Source organism: Myotis davidii, unplaced genomic scaffold, assembly GCF_000327345.1.
Source record: "Myotis davidii unplaced genomic scaffold, ASM32734v1 scaffold1316, whole genome shotgun sequence".
Classification (NCBI taxonomy): Eukaryota; Metazoa; Chordata; class Mammalia; order Chiroptera; family Vespertilionidae; genus Myotis; species Myotis davidii.
The window spans coordinates 860389-886012 of record NW_006287901.1 but is presented as its reverse complement, the minus strand read 5'-3'; the positions used below and the strand labels follow the sequence as shown (position 1 = coordinate 886012).

Sequence of the window (25624 nt, the reverse complement as noted above, 5' to 3'; positions counted from 1 at the left end):
GGTCACACAATGATGAATGGGGAAAGTGGAATTCAAGCTTAGGTCATCAAGACCTACGGGCTCTTTCTATCTCAGTGTAATACGTGATAAAAACAAACTTATACAAAGCTGGATGCCTAATTGAGAAGCAGTGTACTTGGTAAGAGTAAAATCTGTCTTGTCCTGCAAGCTCTCAGTGAAAACTGTGCATCAGCGATATCTACCATGGTCTCACTGGCGTTTAGTGAGGAGCTCAAGTGTGTCTGCATTTAGCATTCACACTGAAAATAGAAATGTGTATGTTATCTTTGACTCCTGCCCCTTCATCCCCCCAACATTCAATCTCACATTTTAAAATCCATCAGCTTTTTTCCATCCCTATCATTTCTGCCCTAGGTCTGTCATTTGCTGTGGATCATTGTGATCGAGGTTCTGGTCTCCCTGCTCCTACTCCAGTTCGTTCAAAGCCACACTCCTGCACAACCATTTCAAAGACCTACTTCAAATACAAATTTATCCATGTGCTTTCTTTTTTAGAAACTTTATTGGATCTCCATCCATTATAGCATAAAGTCTGAGTTTCCTAAAAAAGACACATAAGTATTCCATAACTTAACTTCTTTCTGACTTTCAGTCACCTACTTCCACCTTTCCCAGACTCTATTTTGCATTTCCAGCACCACAGAACGTATATGCACTGCAATATTTTACCTCTAAATTTGAGACTGCTCCCTACCACATTGTCATGATCATATTTCATTTTTACAACAAATTGTTGAGATGAGTATCATAATTATTCCATTTAAGGATGTTGCCAGGCTTGGGTTATCTTTCTAGAGGTCAAGAAGGGGGTATATTTTTTTCAAAGATATTTACACAGATTAACAGTCTTTGCTTGATTTTCTTATTCTCTGATGTGAACTCTTCCTCCACCATGTCAACCTGATAGAATTGCACGCACAATCAATTTTCAATGATGCCATTGACATCATTCACAAGATTTTAATTTCATTTTCTGTCTGAATTTGCTTATTCATAACTGAAAAAATGTAACTTTATTTGGAGTCGTGTTGATATGGTCACTGTATTAATTAGGGTTTTCCAGAGAAATAGACCTAAGAGGATATATGGCTATGTACATATAATTGATATTGTGTGGGGTTTTTGGTGTGAATTCATCTACTTGCTAAAATGTGTTGGGAACTCCCAAATGAGTACTTGTGCCTTCATGGTCATTCCCAGATATGCATGGAGCATTGACAATGTGAGTCACCTGACATATATGTTCCCAGGTTAAACAAGGTGATGCTCTGCCTTCTTGTGTCCTTTTTATGGGCCATTTAATGCCATGTTTTTCACATTTGGTGCTTTTTTATTGGGTTTTTCTTTTTTTGGTGTTTAAAATGGTCCCCAAGCCTAGTGCTGTCTAGTGTTCCTAGGCACAAGAAAGCTGTGATGTGTCCTATGGAGAAAATATGTGTGTGAGGTCAGCATCATTCATTCAGGCCTGAGCTATAGGGATGTGTTGGCTGTGAGTTCAATGTTAATGAATCAATAATATGTGTTAAATAAGATGTCTTTACAGAAACACACATACATAAAATAAAGTTATATATTAGTTAGTGGACAAAAGAGGCTTGCAGGAACCAGACATTGTATGTCAACTAGGAGCAGTGGTTCAGTATTCACTAATTTAGTGTTTGCCTGGACTTTATAGAACATACCACAAATAATAAAGATTGACTGGATGCCTATCTTTCTATCTATCTATCTATCACCATCTATCATCATCTATCTATCCATCACCTATCTAAAGTAGTGGTTCTCAACCTTGGCTGTACATTAGAACCACCTGGAAATGGTTTTAAAATCCTGATTTCTGGGCCTCAGCCTCCAGAAATTCTGTTTCTTTGTTACTAATGTTGTGGCCCCACCCCATAACAAAGAAACAGAATTTCTGGAGGATGGGGCCCAGAAATCAGGATTTTAAAAAGATTCCCAGGTGATTCTAATGTGCAGCCAAGGTTGAGAACCACTGATCTAAAGAGATTAGCTTTAAAGAATTGGCTCCTACAGATGTGGGCATTAGCCAGGCTGAAGTTTGTAGAGCAGGCCAGCAGGTTAGAAACTCAGGCAGAGTTAATGCAGGAGTTTTGAATTTCTTCTTCAGGAAACCTCAGGTTTTGCTCCTATAGCTTCAACTAATAGGGTGAGGCCCACATGCATTTTTGAGACAAATCTCCTTTACTTAAATTCAACTGATCATAGCTGTTAATCACACCTACGAAATAGCATCTTAGCAACATCTACATTTGTATTTGAATAAGTAACCAGGTACTATCGCCTAATCCAGTTGATACATAAAATTAACCATCACAGTTATGAGAGATATTGATGAGCTTACCATGAGCGTAGCTTACTGTGTGATGTTTTCACTTATAGATGTGAATTATAACTGCATTGAGAGACTGAGTCAGAGAGACAGAGTCAGAGAGAGAGACAGACAGATAGGGAGATAGACAGAGAAACAGACAGAGAGAGAGCACACACACAGGAGAGAGGAGATAGAGAGAAAGGCATACCATGCTCCTACACGTGAGACGTTTACATAATCAGGAGCAAGAGCTTTGCTATTAGAGTCCCTTGGCTTCCAATTTTTGCACCACTTGCTGGCCCTGGAAAACTTACTTAACCGTTATGTGCCTTAGTTTCCTTCTCTCTGAAAGGAGGGATAGCAATAGCAACACCTATGACACCCGGCCTGTTCTTTGTATACATTTTTTAGGATGTCAGCTCTTCTCAGCACTAGCTCCTTGCAGGGAGTAGAGTGTAATGTAAGCCCATGGACGTGCACAGACTCCCTTGAAGATGTAGCCACAGTCCTTGGCAGGCACCTGGAGAAGTGCTGGGATGACCATCCATGGGAACGCAGCCAACGCTAGCTCAGTAGCTTTCTGTCTGTTACCTAATAAACCCACTCTAAGAAGAACATGGGAATGGGGTGGGCACGGTTTTGGTCCTATTTCATCAATAAAGAAATGTTTTCAGATACGTCAGCCATAGAATTCTTATTTCAAATTTCAGTGATCAAGAAAATACAACCCAAATCAGAGAGCAATAAGTATGATGGGGGAAAATGCAGACCCAGATGCTTTCCATACCTGATTTCTTTTTCCAAAGTAAAAAAGCACTCACAAAATCAATCTGCATAGTGGTCACAACCACCAACTGAAAAGTGAAAAATTCATTCAGTCACACCCTGGCCAGTGTGATTCAGTGGATGGGCATCGTCCCACGCACCGAAAGGTCACTAGTTTGATTCCCAGTCAGGGCACATGCCCGGGCTGCGGGCTCAATCCCTGATCGATAGACGTCATTCTTTCACATCCATGTTTCTCTCTTCTCCCTTCTTTTCTCTCCCTAAAAAGCAATAAATTATTCTTTTTTAAAAATCACTCAATCAGCACTTGTACTCAGTGCTAAAAAACAGTGTGACCACGTTCCCACTGTTTTGTTTGAAGGTTGCTTCCATGTGGCTGTTGAGATGCCATGTCAATGCAGGAGACTCAATAATGAAAGGTGAAATCAGGACCTCGCTATTCCAAATGCTCTCTGCCTCCCCGAGTGTACCTGCTGCGGGCACCACCCCCTTCCCTGACCTCCCCATCACAGAGTGACAGGCCTTGGGGAGAAGGTGGGGACATTCAAAAACAAAAATAAACCTGCCATTTTTATAGTCAAAAGTGTCAGAGCTCAAACATCAGTGGTGATTCAGAAGAGTCAGTAATGTATTTTGTGTCTGTGCTTACTGACCTTTAGTGGTTATTTTATGTATCAAAGTTATTTTCAAGTTGTTTTTGCATTTTAATCTAATTAATACTATATGTTTGACCTAAAAATACTATTTCAACCTTCCTGGGCCACACTAGATAAGTCACATCAATTCCTTATTCAATATAAAGGCATTTATTTGGTTATATGATATTCACCAAGGTGCCTTTGCTCCTTTCCAACAAAGACACACATTTAGCTTTATTGTCTTTATTCAAATATTTGCCATAATTATTAGGTTATTTTACAACTTTGTGTGATTAAAGAAATATATTAAATATTTTGGATATGATGTTTTTTATTTATAAGTAGTTTCAATTATGTGATAAAACCAACTTATGAGTGGGACCAGATCCTGTATTATCTCAGCTAACTTACAGAGTGAAATAGTTCTTTTAATTGGGAAGGGGCACTTTGCAGATTTATAAGCTGTTTTTATTATTTGGAAAACTCTCAGTTCTACACAGGATAAATTCAGGACATAATTTAGAGTAAATTAATAAGCATAATCTTTAACTAAAATATCAATGATTTGTACATGGAAAGTGGCCAGATGTTAAATAATAGCTTGCATATATGAATACATCCTATATACATTATGTAGAGGTGGCCAAATTCAGATTAATAGTTTTATTTTATTAACATATCCTCTTTAGTCCATATGAAGTATGGACATATGTATACAACACAATTATAAACACAGTGACAGATTATATTCGCTGGGCAACTAAAAATAAGTCAGGTCAATCTTAGCAAACTATATAGAAATATATACACATAAACACAGGTCTATAAAAATTTCATGTTAGGTATATATGAAGAAAACTACAAGGCATCAAAGAGGGACAAAAGAAAAAACTTGAGTGAGTAGAAAACATTTCTGTAGGGGAAGACTTACTACTAAGCAGTTGTTCATTTTTTCCCATTAATTTATAACAATTTAATAAAAATTCCATACGAATAAAGAGACTCACAAAAGTATGATGTTTATATTAAAATACGATGAAAATATATTAAAGATAATTGAAAACAATATACTAGTAAATGGGGAAATGCATAATTAGAGGCTCTGAAAATATAAAATTATAATAGGGAAAATAATATTACTGGTACAAGGATAAAACAGATAAAACCAGGAAATAGAATGGAAAGCCCCCCAAATAGACCTATGTTTACAGAAATATTTAGTAGATGATAGAATTAGATTTTCAAATTTTTGGAGAAAGTGTAAATTGTTTTTTATACTATTTGGAAAAAATAAATATTAAATTTATTCATACATTATCCTAAAATATGGTCCATATAAATTATAGTTTCGCATATAAAAGGACGTTCATTGCACCATTGTTTGTTAGAGTGAAAAATTGGAAGTGACCTGTGTCACAGATCAGAATTGTGTAATTAAATTATAGTATGGCCACAAAACTAAATCTAAAGTACCTGTTAAAATGATGCATTAGAAGATTATCTAATGTCATAGAAAAATGTCCATATTTATCTTTATTTGAAAATGTTTTCAGACAGTCAATGCCAAAGGTCATAAAAGTGGGAGTCTACAGGCCAAATCTGTCCATACACAGATGTGTTTTTGCTCACTTTTCAGTATTTTATAATGTTGAGCCAACATTTAAAAATTGAGAGAATACACACAAAAACCAGATTTCCAGTGTAGCTTTACACTTCTGCATATCTGACGACTCTGTGTCCACATTCCCACCTCAGTTGGAGCTGCACAGTGAAGTAGCACCTGTCCAAGGCCTACCAGCCATGCAGCTTGCACACATGTTCACTTACCCCCAACCTGCTTCTCTTACCTGTTCCATCCTCTGTCTGGTCCCAGGGAGAAAATGGATTGATGTCTACCATCTGATCTAAAACCTTTAAAGTTTGCATGCATGTATAGGTGAATGTATTTATCGCGTGCTCTCATATGTATGTAGGAAGATATGCAACAAAATTTCAATGCCAATAAAAGTTCGCAGGTATCTCCAACTATATTGTAAGGGTTTTGACAACAGGGAACAAGTTGGTATTGTTCATAACTTTATCCCCTGAAGGTCACTAAAAGAAAATTATCTGTTGAATGCCCAAATAAAGAGGACAGTAGTTCTTGTTGTTCAGGTAGGAATGATTCTCCAAAATCTTTTCTTGGAGGGTAGGTTTACTTTTCATAATGTTCTAATTTTGAGAATCAGAGAGAAAATTCACAATACATTTTACTTCTCTGATGTCCACCAACAGAGGAAACTTTGTAAGCAGAGCAAACTATATCATAAATAAACCTCATGAGGTTTTTAAATTAAAAAAAAGAAACACACACCATGTTTAACTGAGACTTGAGGCAGAAATCCCAGGCACTGAATTCTGCTCTATAACACAGAGCCTAATACAAGATCTGATTTATATGTGTCTGCTTTTGTAATTTTATTTAGATTCCGGGCCTCCAATGGAAAGCATCAAAGTACCCTTCCTTATCCTTTGCAAATTGTTATACATCCCCAGCACACCCTCTCCAGAGAGCCCTTCTTGCAGGAATACTCAGGCAGCAATTAACGTGATGCTCTACAGCCAGCATGCAAGGCACCGGATGACTATTTCTAGCCTGTCCACTAAATAAGTCCAGGGTGAAATCACCAGCACAGAAGTTTCAGTTAATTGAGGAATCAGACAGCCGGAGAGACCAGGGCTGGCGAGGAAACACCCTTCTATCCCAAGGACAGACCTTTGCCCTGACGTTGGAGAAAATGCCCAAATGAACTTGCAAGCAAATTGTTTTCCTTCTCTAATACATGAGCTCTTGCTTTAACGCTAAAGCCACTTCTTAATGAGCTGGTAGGTAAATACGAGCTAGATTGAGGGAATTAGTTCATGCCTGTATGATGTCAAGACTGCGATTGAAAAGGAGACGCAGATAGCAATTTGAATCTAATTGTCAAGCTTGCACGGATGAAGGGTCACAGAGGGAAGCTGAGCCAGACCAGGATATCGGGGGTGGGCGGCACGGTGACAGTGACACAGAAAGCCAGCTGACACAAAGCCCAGATAGTATACCCTCAGAAGAGATGGAGCAGTTGGGAAAACCCTGACGTAAGGCAGAAGTCGGTGAAGGCATCTCAACCTCCCAATCAGCATTCTATGGATCCTAAGAGAAATGAAATTAGAATCCTAGCCACGTTTAGAATTGAAAGAGTCATTCGAGTCGCACTGCTGGAGGACAGTGATCAGACTCGGGGAGCCAAACCCTCTCCTGGATGAGGGTGCAGATAAGTTAGCCTCAGAGACCCTGTCTTTGCAGGACTTCAGACCAACATGGTGGTTTCAATACACACAGGTCTGCTTGGGAAATGGAGTGGGTGCAGTGGGGATGTGTCTGCTGTTCAGACGCCAGAAATCCCAAGGAAGATACCATCTTGGATAATTAAACACGTTGTTTTGGGCATGAAACAAATTCAAAATAAAAACCTCTCCCAGAGAGCGCCCCTAAGTTCCTACATTAACAAAGAAAACACACACACACAGTGACTCAGGAGGGAAAAACAATAGGACCAGCCACTGGCAGCTAAAAGCTATGAAAGTAGGTGGTCTGTGTGATGCGTTCAGCTGCCCAGCTCACTCAGTGTCACCCCCATATGAGAGTGAACCCCTCACTTAGATAAATTGATAATTTGGGGGCTGAGGCTTATTTCACTTGGTAGGTTTGTTTAATTTAGTCATTAAATTGTCCCATGGACATTATTTTAGGTTCACAATCCTCCCTTTTCCCATTTATTTGCTTTTCATCGTATAACCTAGAAATGCAGAGCATTTGAGTCATCATTCATAAGGCCATTTACTATTCCTCATCCTTCAAAAATGTATTAGTAGTTAATCAGAAGTCATACATGACACATGTTTGCTCTGGATATCTATAGTCCAAGGCGATTCGTTCTGTGTAACAGGATTTGTAAACAGAACACATAATACATAGCACCTGCCCCCTTCCCAATATGTACACTGCCACTGTCTGGCAACTGGGGATTCATTTCTGACTAATGTTAGTGAACAGGAAACAATTTTTACCAAATGTGTTATAAACTTGTACAGAGTAAAAAGTGGTGTTTACTTGAATGTAAGGTTTTGACTTCGTGATTTGTTGTCGTATGGAATAAGTAGAGAAAATCTATGTGATTGCTGTGAGCTTAAGAAATTCAAGAATGTACTTTCTAAATAACAGAACATAGTCAAACAACAGTTCAAACAGAGCTATTGTACCTTCAACAATTTTACAAACTGTAAAAGTAATTCCCTTCCCACTCCTGCTTTCACCTTAGCCAGAGACAATTATATGCTTTTACTTATGAACTGGGAGTATTGGTTTCAATTTCTTTGTGAATATTATTTCATTTAATTCTTGAAATGGATTTGCTGAGCAGGTGTGTTTACCATGATGGGAAAGCTTACTCTTGGAGAATTTAGAACTTACTAAACATTGGGAGTGGTTTATGAACCCACACTGGGGTTTGGGGTTGTCAAAGGGAGGATACTTAAAACAACTCATGGTTGGAAGATTGGGTCAAGCCTGACTAAGTCCAGAGAGAGACCATGATTCAGGCAATGAGGATGGTTGATTTGAAATTGAAATCCAGTTAAAGATTCTGGTCTATGAGATGACTCGATGCCCGCTCAGTTGAAGTTGTTGATAGTTATTACCGTTTCTGACTTTAAGTGGTCTTCCCTGACATAGAGCTCTTAATCTCCAATATTCCTGGAGTTCTTTACCAAACCCTGCCTTCCTCAGACTCAATAGATAGCCCTTAGGAGGTTTCCTAAACACCCTGTTCCTTGAACTCTCCAAAATGAATTGAATCTTCTCTCATCCTTAACTCCTTTCCTTCCGTTTGCAAGATTAACTCTGGCCATTTGTACCCTCGCATTCTTTGGATATCATTTTTTTCTGCTTCCTCAAGCACATGCCTCACCAATGCTATTTATTGCTCTTAAATAGTTAGGTCACTGATCATGTTTTCTTCTCTTCAACTTAAGCAGTTTTTATTTAAAAAAAAAGAAATTTAGTCACATATTTTAAAGGCTTTCCATAATCTACTTTTCCTCCAAATTATCTTTCTTTTTCTACTTCATTTCACCCTCAAATTACAAAATAAGACACTGTCTGTCTATCCATTCCATCCCTGAGCATGTACAAAACTCATTTCACAATTTCTTATTTACTGGCTTTTATATTAGAAAATTTCCATTTTATTGAAAGTAATTAATAAGTTTCTAATTCATTTAACCTCAATGTGTGAAAATACTTTTTGGCTTCTGTAAGTCCACTGAGTGTTTTAGCCATTTAAAGGTTTGTTTTGTGTGAGAAGGAATGTGCAGGTCATACTAAGGGTAAAGGAGCTAGCTATAGGTTGGGTGTTAAAAACTGGGTTATAAAACTTGGGCTTATAGCTAAACAGAAATGAAACTTTATTCAAGTGGCTCCTAATCTTTATTTCTAAATCACAGTTTGGAAATTTGAGGATGTAGTGGGCATGGTGCAAAACATGATGAAAAACCTCCCCACCCCACGTCAACATCCCTGCCCCCACTAGGCCTGATTTTGGCATTTCTGGAGTCTGGCTATTTTCTCCTTAGGGCTGCACCATTGTGACTTACTGCTTTGTGCATAACGTCATTTGTCATTCGTTATGTTAATAACACTACCAAAAAGAAAAAGACAACGTGGAGCAGAGCGAGGGAAGCTGTCACCTTCCAGCTTTATAGTAGGCTTTGAAAGCAACCAAACAAGGGAAGAGCCAGAAGCAGGCAGCTCACAAGTTACATTCCTGAGCGCAGACACAGAGCTGAGGATGTTTTATCAAGAACAGAGACTCAGAGGCCGCCTACAAATGAGCCTGCCCTTAGAACACTTTGGCTGAGTGTTCACATCCCGATAGCCACCCATAATCCAGAGTGAAGAGTGATGGGGAGATGAACAGACCTCATATCCAGGCTTAGGATGAGAACTGGCTCATAGCCCAATGGAGAGGGCCGGCTCAGCAGGCTGTGGTGGGCCGTCTGATCCCCCAATACAGTAGGTGCTGTTGGAGGTCGGCTCCAGCCAGGTCATGACCCTGGGATTCTCAGATGATGAGGCTATGCCTGCCGTCCATGGAATAGTATTTCCAGGTAAACATTTTGTAATAATCATATCATAAAGTTACGTTTCTTCTGGCCAGTCATGGCAAAAGCGTACATGACATGAGAGATTGAGAAATTGGCCTTGTGTGGTGGTTCCTTAAACAACCTATGTTATTTCTTACATGCTCCACTCACTGAAAATAGGATGGGTGAAGGAGGCAGTGAATAAATATGGAGAAGATATGGATTTGCATAAGGAGATTGGAGAATTCAAGAGAAGTGAGCATGGTTAAGCAAGAAAAAGTCTAAAATAACTCACTCAAGAAATCAGTTTGGCATGATGGATACTCCATATTTTTTGTTGTTGTTATAAGATATTTACTTTCAGTGAGCAAACTGCTAAGATGAAATTTTAAAAATAGTTGTTTCTTTGAATACTTCACTTAAAGTGATTTGGTAAAAGTAAATCACATTAATTGCATGCATATTCATAGACTATATGGCCGCACTGCTCTGAGCATTCACAGTTTGACATGGAATGGAATTTTGCTGTTTTTGTATTTGTTAATAATAAGTCTCAGCTAACATGTAAGTATAGATTTGCTAAATAATCTTTCTTGGATGTACAGTAAGAATTTTGAATGGGGGAGATTACTTGTCTATAACCTTCTGACCTTTGGTTAAGAAGAACATTAGTTACTAATTTTTAGATTGATGTTTTTTTTAAGTTTAGATTGGCATTTCTTACCACCTCAGCTTAAGAATCAGAATATCATAGAATGATCATGGGGTTTTCCAAGTCCTTAAGATGAATGGAAGCAAATAATAAGTGACATAAAATAGACCCAAACAAAATAAAAATTGCTTCAAATTACTTCCTTATTTTCTTGGGAGGAATACAGAATGCATATTTCATTCCCTCTTCTTTCTTTTTTTTATTTTTTATGTTCTATTTGTTGGTTTAAACCATTTTTAAAATGATAATGAAGTTAATAATAATAATGACTACTTAATGAGCATCTGCTGGGAGCCTTGTGTATTGCATATTTTTTTTAAATCCAAATGATAAATTTTATTCTCCTCAATTTTTTAGATGTAGAAAGTGGGTCAAAAAACTTAAATTCACACAACCAGTAGCTAGCAGAGATAGGTTTGAGTCTCAAGTTTAACTCCAAGTTTAAGTCTCAAGTTTATCAATTACATCCAGAGACCCATCCATATTATCTATACATAAAAAAGCCTAAGCGACCTTTCAACTGTTCGCCCATTCGACCAGTAGCTATGACGTTCACTGACCACCAGGGGGCAGACGCTTAACATACAGGCATGGGAACATGGAACAGACTGATGAATCTTAGAGGGAAGGGGGTCGGGGGAGGGTGGGAATCAGGCTGAAACCAGCAGTCTGACATTCCCCGAGGGATCCCAGATTTCGAAAGGGCATAGGCCAGGCTGAGGAACCCCATTGGTGCACGAACCCATGTACCAGGCCTCTGGTCTGTGTATAAAGGTTACAGAAAGTAGAGCTAGATCATCCTTATGGAAGAGGAGGCCGGTCATGCTAATATGTCTTACAGAAAATATGAAGCCTGCTGGACCTTTACTGCTCTCCCCCTCAAGAGGAAATGACATTTCATGAGAAATTTTCCTTAGACTATTAGCTTCATAAGAGCAGAGCCATTCTTTATTCTCTTCTTCAGTGTGTTATCATTCCTTCTTCCTGAGCCGGCAGGCTTGGCACATATTGCACACAGTAATGGTTAGTTGAAGGAATCCAGGGCACATTTGCTTAGTTCCCTATTTCTTTTCACTTTTTATTGTTTTGGAGATTAATTATTTATAGAATCCTACCTTAATGAGTTCTCTTAGAGAACTAGCTACATATATTTTTGTCCCAGTAGATAATATAAACTAAAACTGCTGTGCTAATGATACACTGTGTTTGAAGGAAAAAACATCCTGCCTAACAGATTTGTGCTCAAGTCTTAATCCATTCGCAGTCTTATCTGTTTGTCTTTCTTCCCTTATCATGCATCATTTAAGTAAAGACATTATATTTAAATATATCTATAATGTGAACTGCTCAAAGTTTAGCTACTTTGTACCAGATGACATGGTGGAGTATATAAACTGTATTAGGGATATTCACATGATATAAGTCAAGAAGAGAAGTGCTACTTTTGTCTTAGCTTTCATACTGGGCTCAGTCAATGTGGGACCTCCCTCATGGGGAAAGATAAAGATCAAGCATTGTAATTCTAGTTTCGTCTGAATGAGAGGTCTGGTTTTTCAAAATGTTTAGAGAATCTGAAGGTGAGGAGGAGGTAGGGTATTTAAACAGGTTTGAACTAATGGTGTTGGAATAGGAAAAGGGAGGGAAGTGGAGAAAAAGAGGTTAGAGTGGCCTTTGATGGCATATATTATATATATTAAATTACATTGTGATTTCCCTGTGACTTATCACCAAGAAAGTCATTATATTTCCAGCAGGTAAGAGAACTGACTTTCCAAATTTACCACATAAAGTTCATCATTCTCTCCAACCAACTTGCTTTATTTTAACTCTAAATTAGTGCTTTAGATACAAAAATCTTTGCTGAGTTGATGCAGCTTTTTATGTTCCATCATCTCAATTGCCATTAGATCATTTGGTAAAGACTTTAATCTTCTCCAGGCTCTCGTTTTTCAAGTTTTAGTGGGCTAACACTATGGTCATTTTGCTCAGTTCTAGAAATAGGCTGCAATCAGACACTGAGGAAACAATCATTTTGTCTTTCGATTGGAAACAATAAAAATAGTTGCTGCTTATTACTCTCTACACTTCATTACTATTTTATTTTTATATCCTCATTGAATCTAGTATGAATCATAAGTATATGAGGCCTGTGTCATTTCTGTCATTGAAAAGTCAAAAGACCCAAGATTTAGCCTTATAGAGGTGAATTCCTTTCTTGGTACTCTATTCCTACATTCTAGGAATCTTTACCAGAAGAACTATGGTGTCTGTTACGCTTATATTTATGGGTGCATTAGTTTTAAAAAGTGGTAACCGGGAATATTATGTCTACAAACACAATTCACTTACCTTTACTTTTCATATGTGTATTTTTATGAAGAGCAACACATGCATTGATTTATTTTTCCTTTCTCTCCATAAGCCATGCAACTTTAAGTCAAGACATGCTTAAAATAAATATAGATTCTTAAATACAACTAAGTTTTCTTTTCTTCACTTAACTGTTATAGATGTGTTATCTAAATGTGTATTTTCTTTATACTCAGAAGAAGGAATTTCACTTCTCTGTGCACCTCCTAATCATTTCATAACTTCTGATCCTTTATATTCTGAACTACTCCAATCTATTTTCAGAGGAAAAATATTAACTTACTCTTTTTAGCTTATCTTTGAGACTAAAATGATTTTCATTCCTCTTTTCAAAACTGTCCTGGACCTACTACTCAAAAAAGTTCCACGTGGCCTTGTGCTCCGTCTCAGCATCCAATGGAAGGCACCTGCACCATTGAAAAGGATCCCTAAAGGGATGCATTGTTTGGAATTGCTCAGCTCCTCTAGAAGAATGGCTTTTATTCTAGAATTTTTTTAATCAAAGTCATAACAAGCCTCAATCCCTCTGCAAATTTGATAATTTGATTCACATGTTTAATTCAAAGCAATGAATTAACTAATTTAGAGTTATTAAACCAGCAGCCTGCCGACTTGAGGAAGAAACAAAACAAAATTTAAAAAGCCGACTATACAAATTTCCAACTTCTCAAGGCGGTAAGAAAGACACAGACATTGACTCAAATACAGCTGCCAAATCACATATAAGTTTCAGCAGCTCTCCGAGGATGGCTTCCATTTCCTTTTCATGCCTCTTCCTTGTGAGGATGTAACAACCTTTAGACGAGGGCTTGCTCTACTTCAGCTCCATTTGGCCAGAGCGCCCTAGTTAGTCAGCATCATTGACTAGATATGTGCACCATCAATATGGGAGATCTGTCAGATCCCTGACACTGAAAAGGAAGGGTCCTGTAATGCTTACTCAAATGAATTTCATTTTTAAACATCAAAGGAATGGTTTCTTTCAGATGGTGCTTTGTTTATAATTGTCCAGGCCTCTTTTTTTTTGAGCAGGAGATGTATTGTGTGCAAAAGTAACTAAAATGGGCCCCAGACAAGGACACAAGGACACAGCTACTAGTTAAATCATTTTTAGGTCTCTTTCCTTTTTCTAGACTAAGTAGTGTTTATGATGTGTTTTGAAAAAGGAAAGAGATAGTTCAGCAAACATGGAGTGGAAGTTTGTCGAGTATCATGAAGAATAGCCTTAAGCTTGACAGGCAGCCAATATTGTGAATATGTTTACATAATAATAAGGGCTTGGGGATTCATTAAGATTTTCACACCGAAGAAAATTACAAATTCTCTTGTGTTGGTACTAACATGGGGAGCAAATTGCTGCTTCAGTGACTTTCACTCTTATTTATCATTTATTTTTACATTTTTCCTTTTTTAACAAAAAGTGCAACTTATGTAAAGTGCATAAGCCTTACATATACAGCTTGATAAATGTGATGGGTTTTTATTGTGGCTTTCTTTGCTCAAATACTTTATATAGGGCATATCTGACAAAGCCTGCAATTGTGTTGCAATTTCCTAAATGAGAAAAACTGCCCATTGCTTCCAGAATACTTTCACCACATCTTTTTAGATATAATTAAAAACTCAGTGGAGGTGAGTCAATGGCTAAGTCTCATTCTGTGTTTCTGAACCTACAGGTTGTCAGTCTCCATGCACTAGAGTAGATGCTTACCATCAGTCTATGGGACTCTCCGGAGAACAAACTATAGTACAAAACCTTGAAAACAGAGTTTAAAAATTATATATATAGACACACAAATATGTCACACGCAAGCAAATGTTGAGAGGAAGGAGAAAAAGAAAAGAGAGAAGATCCATATATTTAGGAAGCCTTCTATATTTACTTCACTCCAATTTGACCAGACTTGTTCCATGGACCCTTATCCTTGGCACTTGTCATTATATTGGTCCAGAGTTGTTTTGGGTGCCTGGGAATTTCCTCAGCAACATGGGTCTCGCCTAGAGTATACGCTCCTTGTGGACAAGAATGTGCTCTATTTTATGTGGTCATCCATTCCTCCTTTGCTTTCATCCTCCTCAGCCCTTGAAGTCATATAAAGATCGTAAGGATGTCTTAGAACGGGGTCCTCAAACTACGGCCCGCGGGCCACATGCAAATACAAATATTGTATTTGTTCCCGTTTTGTTTTTTTACTTCAAAATAAGATATGTGCAGTGTGCATAGGAATTTGTTCATAGTTTTTTTTTTAAAACTATAGTCTGGCCCTCCAACGGTCTGAGGGACAGTGAACTGGCCCCCTGTTTAAAAAGTTTGAGGACCCCTGTCTTAGAATGAAGAAAGTAACAGAAAAACCTCTGATTTCCTAGCAATATCTCTACTGCTCCCTGTGGCCATCACGCCCACCCATACAACTGTTCTTTGAGTGAGATACAGGAGCTATTGCAAAAGCTCTGTATATGTACAGTAGCTCATAATGTGTTGCTTAGCTCAAAGGAAAACCTGATTTTTAAAAAGTGTACATTTACTTCATTTCTGCCTGATGTCAAAATATCACTAATGTCAGCTATCAGAGTTGCAAGGTGTCGTGAGCCCCAGGACAGAACTCTGTTATTTTTAAGTAAAATTGAAAGTCACTCTTATGAGTCATCTGTACTAATAATAGAGGAATATGCAAATTGTCCAGGATGCTGTCACAGTAACGACCAGACAGCAGGCTGCATGGGGCGACCAGGCTGGCAGGGGGGTTAGCGAGGGATGACAAAATGACTGAACAAGCAGGCTGCCTGGGGTGACCAGGCCGGCAGGAGGGTTAGTGAGGGACAACCAAATGACTGAGCAGCAGGTTGCGTGGGGTGACCAGGTTGTTAGGGTGGGGCAGTTGGGGGTGACCAGGCTGGCAGGGGGACAGTTGGGGGTTACCAGGCCTGCAGGGGCGGGCAGTGAGGAATGACAAGGCTGGCAGGGGGGGAAGTTAGGGGTGATCAGGCTGGCAGGGAGGAAGTTAGGGGCTATCAGGCAGGCAGGCAGGTGAGCAGTTAGGAGCCAGTGGTACCAGATTGTGAGAGGGATGTCCGACTGCCGGTTTAGGCCTGGGGATCAAGCCTAAACCAGCAGTTGGTCATCCCCCGCTGGGTCCCAAATTGGAGAGGGTGCAGCCTGGGCTGAGGGAGCCCCCCTAACCCCCACCTCCGTGCATGAATTTCATGTACTTGGCCTCTAGTCATAATATAAGCAAATTGCGTTACCCTCTATTGCATCAATATCAAAACTGTGTGATGAAACCTTCCTTCAGAGAAGGGGACTTGGCTCCCCAAGACTTCCTTAAAATGTTTCTCCCCAAGTCTCTTTCCTTCCTTTTTCTCTCTAACATCATTGATGACAGGAGTGACTGGTCACTGATGTAAGAATAATCTCAAAGCTTAATAAATACCAGCACCAAAGCTGTTTATAAATTAGTGGACTTAATTGAATCTTTAGGAGTTCTAAAACAGAATATAGACTATAAACGTCAGTGGTTATCTCTTTCATTATATAAAATTAAAAATAAACTTCATTTGCTGCCTAATTGGCAATAATGCCATGCAAAATTACCACATCTCACTCTTCAGGCAGAGGAGAGATGATGCGTAAGACTCCTAGACTATCACACCTAGCTCCTCAGTAGGTATAGTCTCACTTCCAGTGGCAGTCTGCTCTTTTACTTTATCACCTTTTTTTCATGGTTTCTCTAGTAGTTGTATTTTGTATTGAAAGCTAGATATTTAGTCATAATATTGTTGAAGTAAACTTTTAATTCTCTCAGGACAGAGTGTTCTTTTTAGCCCTTAAATACACAGTTTAAAAAGCTTTTATGATCCTTATTTATTCTATCAGTTAGAATTTCAGGCAACACTGGTGAGGCTGATAAGTTTTATCCCTAGAATCTGCTCAACAAGTAGGCTGCTTCTTAGAGATCAATGTCTGAGAGGGATAGGCAGAGAACACCCAGAACACCCTACCATTTTTGGTAATGTATTCGAGTAGCAGCAGAAATCAGAATACTATACAAATATATACACACCAAAATTATATCTTAAAAACAAAAGTTAAATAAACATATATAATCATAAATTCAACCTCATTGGAATTCCTCTGAATTTCTTGTTCTGAAATTTTGTTATACAGTTACATATCCGGATTCCAATTGTTATCAATCATGAATTCCTTTTGTCCCGATTTTTCTTATTCTTCAAAAAAACTTTAAAAACAGTGAATCACGTTTTGTGTCATGGTCTGGTGTAGTGGAAGAATCGTGGCCCTAAGAATCAGGTACTATCAGGTGCTTGCCAGCTATTTGATTATTGCCTTCTCTAAAACTGAAAAGGATACTTCTTTTCAGGGTTGTTGTGAGAATTCAATATATTAAAGTGCAAAAAATTCTATCACTTAAGTTATTCACATATTGATAAATTTTTATTAGTGTATTACATTGTGGGTACATCTTTGAAGTGATCATTATGAATCCGGCATCCTGCATGACTTGGGCAGAGTGTGGAGAAATTTTATATTTTTTAATTTAATTTCCACTGTGTATCTAAATACATATCCAAATTTTTAAAATCATTTTAATTAGGATTCACTCTGGAACTTCATAAAAATGTTACTGTAAATGTTTAGAATGTTTATGTGATTGATTTGAATATTTGTGTTAGAGGTTACATATCAATTCACAAGGTGATATATTTTTATGATGATTGCTTTTAGGAAAATGTTTATATTAAATGTCATATATTTCAATGTGCAGAACACCACTTACTAACCCTGTGTCTTACTGTGAATATTTGCTGCCCAAAGTCACAATTTTAGCCTCGACACAAAGATCCCGTGTTGCCTAAACCAAAGACCCAAATTTAAGTTGGGGCAGAGGACCTGTCATGGCAGTCAGAGGGTGACTGCTTGGAGCACACACTTGCTGCTGGGTCCCTCAGACAAGCAGTAAATATTTAAAGCAGCATCTGGAGTTAGGCACAGGGGGTTTGAAGCTCAGATAACTAAATTGTTTTATTTTTAGTTTAATGCTTGTGAAAAACAAGAATATAGTAATAATACCAATCACCTCAGCAGTTTCTGTGAAGAGTAATCATGTTCCATATATATTCATTATTATCAATATTATTGTCATTTACAATTCAAAATTATTGATAATTTAATATCATTGATAATGATAATTTAGTATTGCCTCTATCGCTACACCCGACAGTGAATCTATTTCATAAACACACACACACACAATTTTTTCTTAACTGTTACAAAAGGTAATTAACCTGTGCATATTTAACAACTATGAATATTAAGAACATGTATTTAATGCTTAACATTTATAGATCATGGTTCAGAGGCATTATCTCACTTTAATCCTTACCTCTAGAAGAAAAATCATTATTATTATCCCTGTTTGAGAAAGAAATAAAATTAAAGTCCATGGAAGTTAAGTGACATGATCAGACTCACACAGCGAGTCATTAAGAATAGATATTAGCACCCACAATTTTGCAAGAATAAATATAGGAATTCAAGTACTGAAAGCTAAAGGCAGGGGATTTTTTTCTCATAAGTTTCTATAGTACTTTTGGGGCTTAGTCATAAACTAACATCATAAAATTCCGAACCGATTATTATATACGTGCCATAGTAAGATGTTGAGTCTTCTGGAGGTCATCTTCATTGTTTAGTCTGTTGTGACTATGTTATTTCATAAATGATGTACCTATTATTGTTTTAATAAGGCCTTATGATGCCACACCAGAAGTAAACCTTTTATAGAAATGTAAATAGCAGAGGTGGCAAGAGGTTGACAAGAGGTTGACAAAAGGAAACTTTTTTTTGTTTTCTGGAAGAACAGTCTTCACATAGCTTGTGTATCACATGCGGGGAAAGGAATGCCATCCTTCTAACACTGTGCTTGCTTCTAAGTGAAATGTTTTTCATTTTTACAGATAGCGCTAACAGAAACAAGTAAATATTATAACCAAAAATTTAGAGGCTCTAATAACAACTAAGTATGTTAACATTTACTATGTTCTACCAGAGTAATAATTCCACGTGCCTCAAAAGGAACTTGCCTCTTTAGTAATCAGAAAAATACAAATTAAAACCAAAAGCTGCCCAAACCGGTTTGGCTCAGTGGATAGAGTGTCGGCCTGTGGACTGAAAGGTCCTGGGTTCGATTCCGGTCAAGGGCATGTACCTGGGTTGTGGGCACATCCCCAGTAGGAGATGTGCAGGAGGCAGCTGATTGATGTTTCTCTCTCATCGATGTTTCTAACTCTCTATCTCTCTCCCTTCCTCTCTGCAAAAAATCAATAAAATATATTTTTTTAAAAAGCTATACTTTACCTTTCTCAGGTTGGCAAACATTAGGAAGATGCATAACAATTGTTTGAAGGTTATTGAGAAACAGGATTGACCTGATCAGGGTAGGATCTGCTGCTACCCTCCAGGAGAAGGGTCCAGTATAGGGGTCCTCTGAAGAAAGCTTATACCCTGACCTGATCAAGTGCTCTCACTCCTGGGCATGTCCAATAGGGAAATTCATATGCAAGTCCATGAAGTGTTGTGAAAAATTTCATTTCAACACCATGTCAAGCAGTTTGAGGCAATCTTCATGCCATTTACTAGAGAAATGTATAAGGAAAGAATGTCATGATTTGCTCATTATAGAATTAGAAGCAATACATTTGAAATAGCTAGAACAAAATAGAAACATCGTATTGAGAGTAATTTGAAAAATAAAACATTCAAAAAACTGATACAATCGTATCAATATATCTATAATAATAAAAGCATAATGTGCTAATTACATGGACATCCTCCTTGATAAAGCTGGGTCCCGGGTGCCAGAGGGAAGCTGGTGCTGGCAGCCGGGGGAAGGAAGGCCTACTCTTTCATGAATTTTGTGCATCGGGCCTCTAGTATTTTAATAAATAACTTCCTTTGCAATATGTGGAATATTAGAAATGCTAATATGTGATACTGACTGCAAGTGTAAAACAGAAGTCAAGGAAATAATACTTCTTCAGTGAAGTGTATTGGTTAATAAAGTGTTATTATATTATCTTTATTATCATTATTAGTCTTATAAAAAACTTGTAGAGGTACCAGGTGTAAAGGTACCTTGTGACTATAAAAGTCACAACTCAGTATTCTAAGTTTTATGCTTTCTTCCATAATTTTGTCCATATCAAAAACTTCTTGATGCTTTGTAAAGTTTTCTATAAATTTTGGTTTATTTAGTTCAGTTCATGAACATTATGCTCAGTTTACTTGATTGATGATAGAGGTAGATAGATAGGTAGATAGATAGATAGATAGATAGATAGATAGATAGATGACAGACATATTCTTATCTAGATATGATCACATTGAAAACATTATCAGACTTTAAATACATTGCCAGCCTGAAAGTATCTTTTGAATCATCCTTTTAATTGGGGCAGGTAGGTACAATAAACAGGTAGGAAAAAAGAAAGATTTGGGTAAATGTGGTTCAAAAAGAAGAAATCTGATATATTTTAAAGCAATGTTTATATTGTATTCGTTAATTTTATTCTATTTCCTTACAGGTTTAGATGTTTATTTGGCTACTTGGCTACTGATTAGAGAACACAAAATGAATAACTCAACAAACTCCTCTAACAATGGCCTGGCTCTGACCAGTCCTTATAAGACATTTGAAGTGGTGTTTATTGTCCTTGTGGCTGGATCCCTCAGCTTGGTGACCATTATTGGGAACATACTGGTCATGGTCTCCATTAAAGTCAACCGCCACCTCCAGACCGTCAACAATTACTTTTTGTTCAGCTTGGCCTGTGCTGACCTCATCATCGGTGTTTTCTCCATGAACTTGTATACCCTCTACACTGTGATTGGCTACTGGCCTTTGGGACCTGTGGTGTGTGACCTCTGGCTAGCCCTGGACTATGTGGTCAGCAATGCCTCCGTGATGAATCTGCTCATTATCAGCTTTGACAGGTACTTCTGTGTCACAAAACCGCTCACCTACCCTGTCAAGCGGACCACGAAAATGGCAGGTATGATGATTGCAGCTGCCTGGGTCCTGTCCTTCATCCTCTGGGCTCCAGCGATTCTCTTCTGGCAGTTCATTGTGGGGGTGAGGACTGTGAAGGATGGGGAATGCTACATCCAGTTTTTTTCCAACGCTGCTGTCACCTTCGGCACTGCCATTGCAGCCTTCTACTTGCCAGTGATCATCATGGCCGTGTTATACTGGCACATATCCCGAGCCAGTAAGAGCAGGATAAAGAAGGACAAGAAGGAGCCTGCGGCCAACCAAGATCCAGTGTCTCCAAGTCTGGTCCAAGGACGGATAGTGAAGCCAAACAACAACAACATGCCTGGCAGTGATGACGGCCTGGGACACAACAAAATGCAGAATGGCAAAGCCCCCAGAGATGCGGTGACTGAGAACTGCGTCCAGGCGGAGGAGAAAGAAAGCTCCAACGATTCCACCTCCGTCAGTGCTGTCGCCTCTAACATGAGAGATGATGAAATCACCCAGGACGAAAACACAGTTTCTACTTCCCTGGGCTATTCCAAAGATGAGAACTCTAAGCAAACATGCATCAAAATCGTCACCAAGACCCAAAAGGGTGACTCGTGTGCCCCGACGAATACCACCGTGGAGCTGGTTGGCTCTTCGGGTCAGAATGGAGATGAAAAACAAAACACGGTCGCTCGCAAGATCGTGAAGATGACTAAGCAGCCTGCAAAAAAGAAGCCCCCGCCTTCCCGGGAAAAGAAAGTGACCAGGACAATCTTGGCTATTCTGTTGGCTTTCATCATCACTTGGGCCCCCTACAACGTCATGGTGCTTATCAACACCTTCTGTGCGCCCTGCATCCCCAACACGGTGTGGACAATTGGTTACTGGCTTTGCTACATCAACAGCACCATCAACCCTGCCTGCTATGCCCTTTGCAATGCCACCTTCAAGAAGACCTTTAAACACCTGCTCATGTGTCATTACAAGAACATAGGCGCAACGAGGTAAAACAGCTTTGGGACAAAGGAAGGTGGTCACGGGGAACTTGGGAAGAAGAAGAGGGGTAAAAGAGCTAGTTTTAAAATCTCTGCCATTGCACTTTATAGTCTTAGTATGGATGTGCAGTTAAGGAGCTCAAAAGTGACACTCTTTTGTGCCTCTGCTCCAGTTTGGGAAACTCTCACCCCATAAGTCTGGCCAATGTAGGAGCAATGAGACCATGAAAGCCACACGTTGAACATGTGGATTTAAGAATGCTCTACACTTTCTGTCTCTTGAAGAAGGGCTTCTGAATCTGCAATTTTATCAGTTTCTGCACAAGGAGAATACTAACCTTGCTCTTTTTTTGTTGTTGTTCCCATGTATTTATATAGTCAATGAAAGGCTACAGTTACAAGCTAACATGGAGACTTGAACATAAAGAAATAGACATTATGCCATAGAGGAGTAAAGAAATAAAACCAGAAAGACTGTAGAAACAACCTCAGAGTGCTAAGCATATATTACTCTTCTTTTCTTCTGGTTTTACCTGGAGGGTTGCAATATTATAAATGCTTATTTTTTACCTTTGCCTTTCCTCACATCAAAAGAAAACAAACAAAAAGCCCAGTGAGACCACATCACTATTTTTCTCGTTCTGGCATTTGTTTTTGTGCTGTTCTACACTGTGCGAGGGCAAATTATAGAGGACTTGCACTAAACCAGAGACAGCCATGAAAAGGGGGCATTTCACCCCTGATCACTGTGTCCTTTGCATTTTTTGGTGGCATAACAGCCTATAAGGATATAGTTCAGTTATGATCTTTCATAGGAAATGGTTTCACCAATCTGGTTTTCTCCCAAACTTGCCTCTTATTTTAATAGAATAGTCTCCCGAATCCATAAACATGTTTGAGAAGCCAAAGTTATTTTTTTTTAAATTGAGGTTTCATCAAATTAAATAGTTGTCATTAAAGTTGGAGAAAGCTTACGGAGGCCAGGCAAATTTTCAGATAGGAAAATGGGCGGTTGAAAGGACCTTCTGTTTCAGCCTGAATCTGCCTGACCCACATGTGAAATGCTAACGTGTAAAACATGAACTTCTGGCCTTTGTCAGCAGGACGAACATGCTGCCTTTTTCATTTTGAATTCTGAACAGAATTAATATACTCCTGTGGCACCAGCGACTTCTGGGTCAATCCCAAGAAATTAAGGCCTTCCCTTCAATGCTTTCTGAAAGCCAATATTCAGCTGATGAGGCTGTTTAGAACCACCCTATGATCCAATGGAGAGAAAAAAATAAGCAATTAAAAAACGTTTACTGAAACCATATATTCCTCATTCCTCAACTGTCAATTCTCCCTAAAATTTTTTAACTTCAAAATTCCATCAATAGAAGTATAGTAATCCTTGTGACAGACATGTAGTGGATAACTTAAACAGGCCAGGTGAGCTCAGCAGAATCTGAAAAGAATGTAGTGGCTGTACCTGGGTCATTCTCACATGTCTCTAATACTAGACCATCAGAACGTCATGTCAGGAACTAATACCCAAACAGTGGCTTTTAAAAATCTTCTCCATGTAGATACTTTTTATTTGGTACCCCAAATAAATATATGATTATATTATTCATGATTTAACTAGTTATTTTCATTCCTCCTTTGTTTTACTATATTCACTGTAGTCTTCCAATTAGATTTTCTAAAGATGACCCAATCAATAGATAAAACTTTTTTCAAATTTCATATTCTGCCTTTTAGGTTTATGGTCTTCATCTTGACCAGTTATATATCTATGTGAGCTGCATGACAACTAAATCAGTATTAGATATTAGCAATTTAGTTATTTTGTGTGACTTGCCTCATTGATGGCATCTCAACAATTTTGAGAGTTAACCAAAAGCACAACATAAACAACAGCAAAAAGAACAGCCAGGAACAAGCAAATTGTCAACAATGTTTTAATTTAACTTTATAAAAATAACTTCCTAGTTGAATAACTTCAGTCGTTCCCCCTCGCCGCCCCCTCTCAAAAAAAATCTTCCATGTATAAACACACAGTATCAGTTCAGACAGATTCCTTCACACTACAATGATGTCAATGTAAACATTTACATTTTAAATTAATATTTATTTGTATTTTATTTCGTCAAATCCAGGAATAAATTGTGTGGAAGGATCATCAAGCCAATAGAGTGTTTGATTCCCTTTAAACAAAACAATTGACTGGCTGAATGTTTCACTTACTAACTTGCACTACTGTGGTGTAGATTCAGCTTTAGTGGAATGAACTCTTTGGATCCAAGGACTGAGGATTCCAGATTCTGGTCTCTTGTAAGCAACAATCCAACTCACTTTGAGTCAAGTTGCCTGTTACTCGCCGTTGTCATCGCATCCTTCCCTTTGTTCCTTTTATTTTTGGTCTTCGCCACCTGTTATTGAAAAAGAGAGCATCAAGGATTGAAGAAAGGAATTGAAGATAGACTGAAACATCTTGGAAATTTTGTCAACCAGAATAAAAAAATGGAAAGAATACTGAAAATGGTAGATACTTAGACAGATATAGAGACTGTATTCAAAGGTTTGCATTAACTACTGCTGGATTTGTCTATTTCAGTGGCTTTCAACTGGGGATCAAGACAATTTCTTCCCCCTCACAGGGGACATTTAATAATGTATGGAGACATTTTTGATTGTCACAACTTGGGGAAGGGCTATTGGCATCTAGTGGGATAGAAGCCAGGGATGCCGCTAAACAGCTTACATCGGATAGCCCCATCCACCTGCCCCAACTAAAAATTATGTGGCTCAAAATGTCAATAGTGCAGAAGTTGAGAAACCCAGGTCTGTTTCAAGGGATTCTAGAGCTTGCTTTGTGTAAGTAGGAAAATAATCCTGTATCACTATTAGAATATCAATGCAAATTGCTCACCTGTTTGAAAAAGATAATGCTCACCAATCGTGATTCAGACACACTATCATCCACTGAGTCTGGCGTATTTGTAATTCATAGATTGGGAACACAGGCCACATCTACATATCGGGAATCACCAGACCGGGCACATAGCACATTGTTTCCAACATCTTAGTGTCTGATTAGATTGCCACAGAATCCAGTCAATTGAGGTTTCAGTAGTTGGCCATTAAAATGGTTGTATTGATGTAGTCAGTTTCTATTGGAGCTAACATTTGTCCTTTCAAAAACATTAAGAGCCTCTTTCAGAAGCAGTATGATTCATCTCCTTTGTTTTCACTGGAAAGGTGCATATCTGTCAAGAATTTCTTCTCGTAGCAATAATGTAAATATCACAGAGTGGTCTTATAAGAAGAGGAGATTAAATATGGGAAAAGGCCAGGTCATTTCTTGAAGGAAAAAAAAAAAGAGAGAAATGATTACCCTTTTACCAGTTCATCATTAATTTAATGGCAGATCCTGTGTTAAGACAAAATCTAGTAAGTCATTTTACATTTGTCCAAACCAATAGAATGTACAACACCAAGAAGGAACCCTAATGCTAACTATGGACGTTGAATGAAAAAAAATTTTGTGCCCATGTAGATTCAGCCATTATAACAAATGT

At 38.3% G+C, this 25624-nt stretch overlaps 1 protein-coding gene across 3 annotated transcripts in view; it reads left to right on the top strand.

Moving 5' to 3' along the window:
- The window catches only part of CHRM2 (cholinergic receptor, muscarinic 2), a 156620-nt gene extending 131208 nt beyond the window's left edge, over positions 1-25412 (top strand). For all 3 annotated transcript variants that reach the window (XM_006759583.2, XM_006759582.2, XM_006759584.2), the window contains exons 2-3: positions 20627-22070; positions 24203-25412. In XM_006759583.2, coding sequence (XP_006759646.1) covers positions 20674-22070; positions 24203-24269 — 1464 coding nt within the window. In that variant the 5' untranslated portion in view covers positions 20627-20673 and the 3' untranslated portion in view covers positions 24270-25412. The remainder of the gene's footprint in view (positions 1-20626; positions 22071-24202) is intronic.
- The last annotated feature ends 212 nt before the right edge of the window (positions 25413-25624 follow it).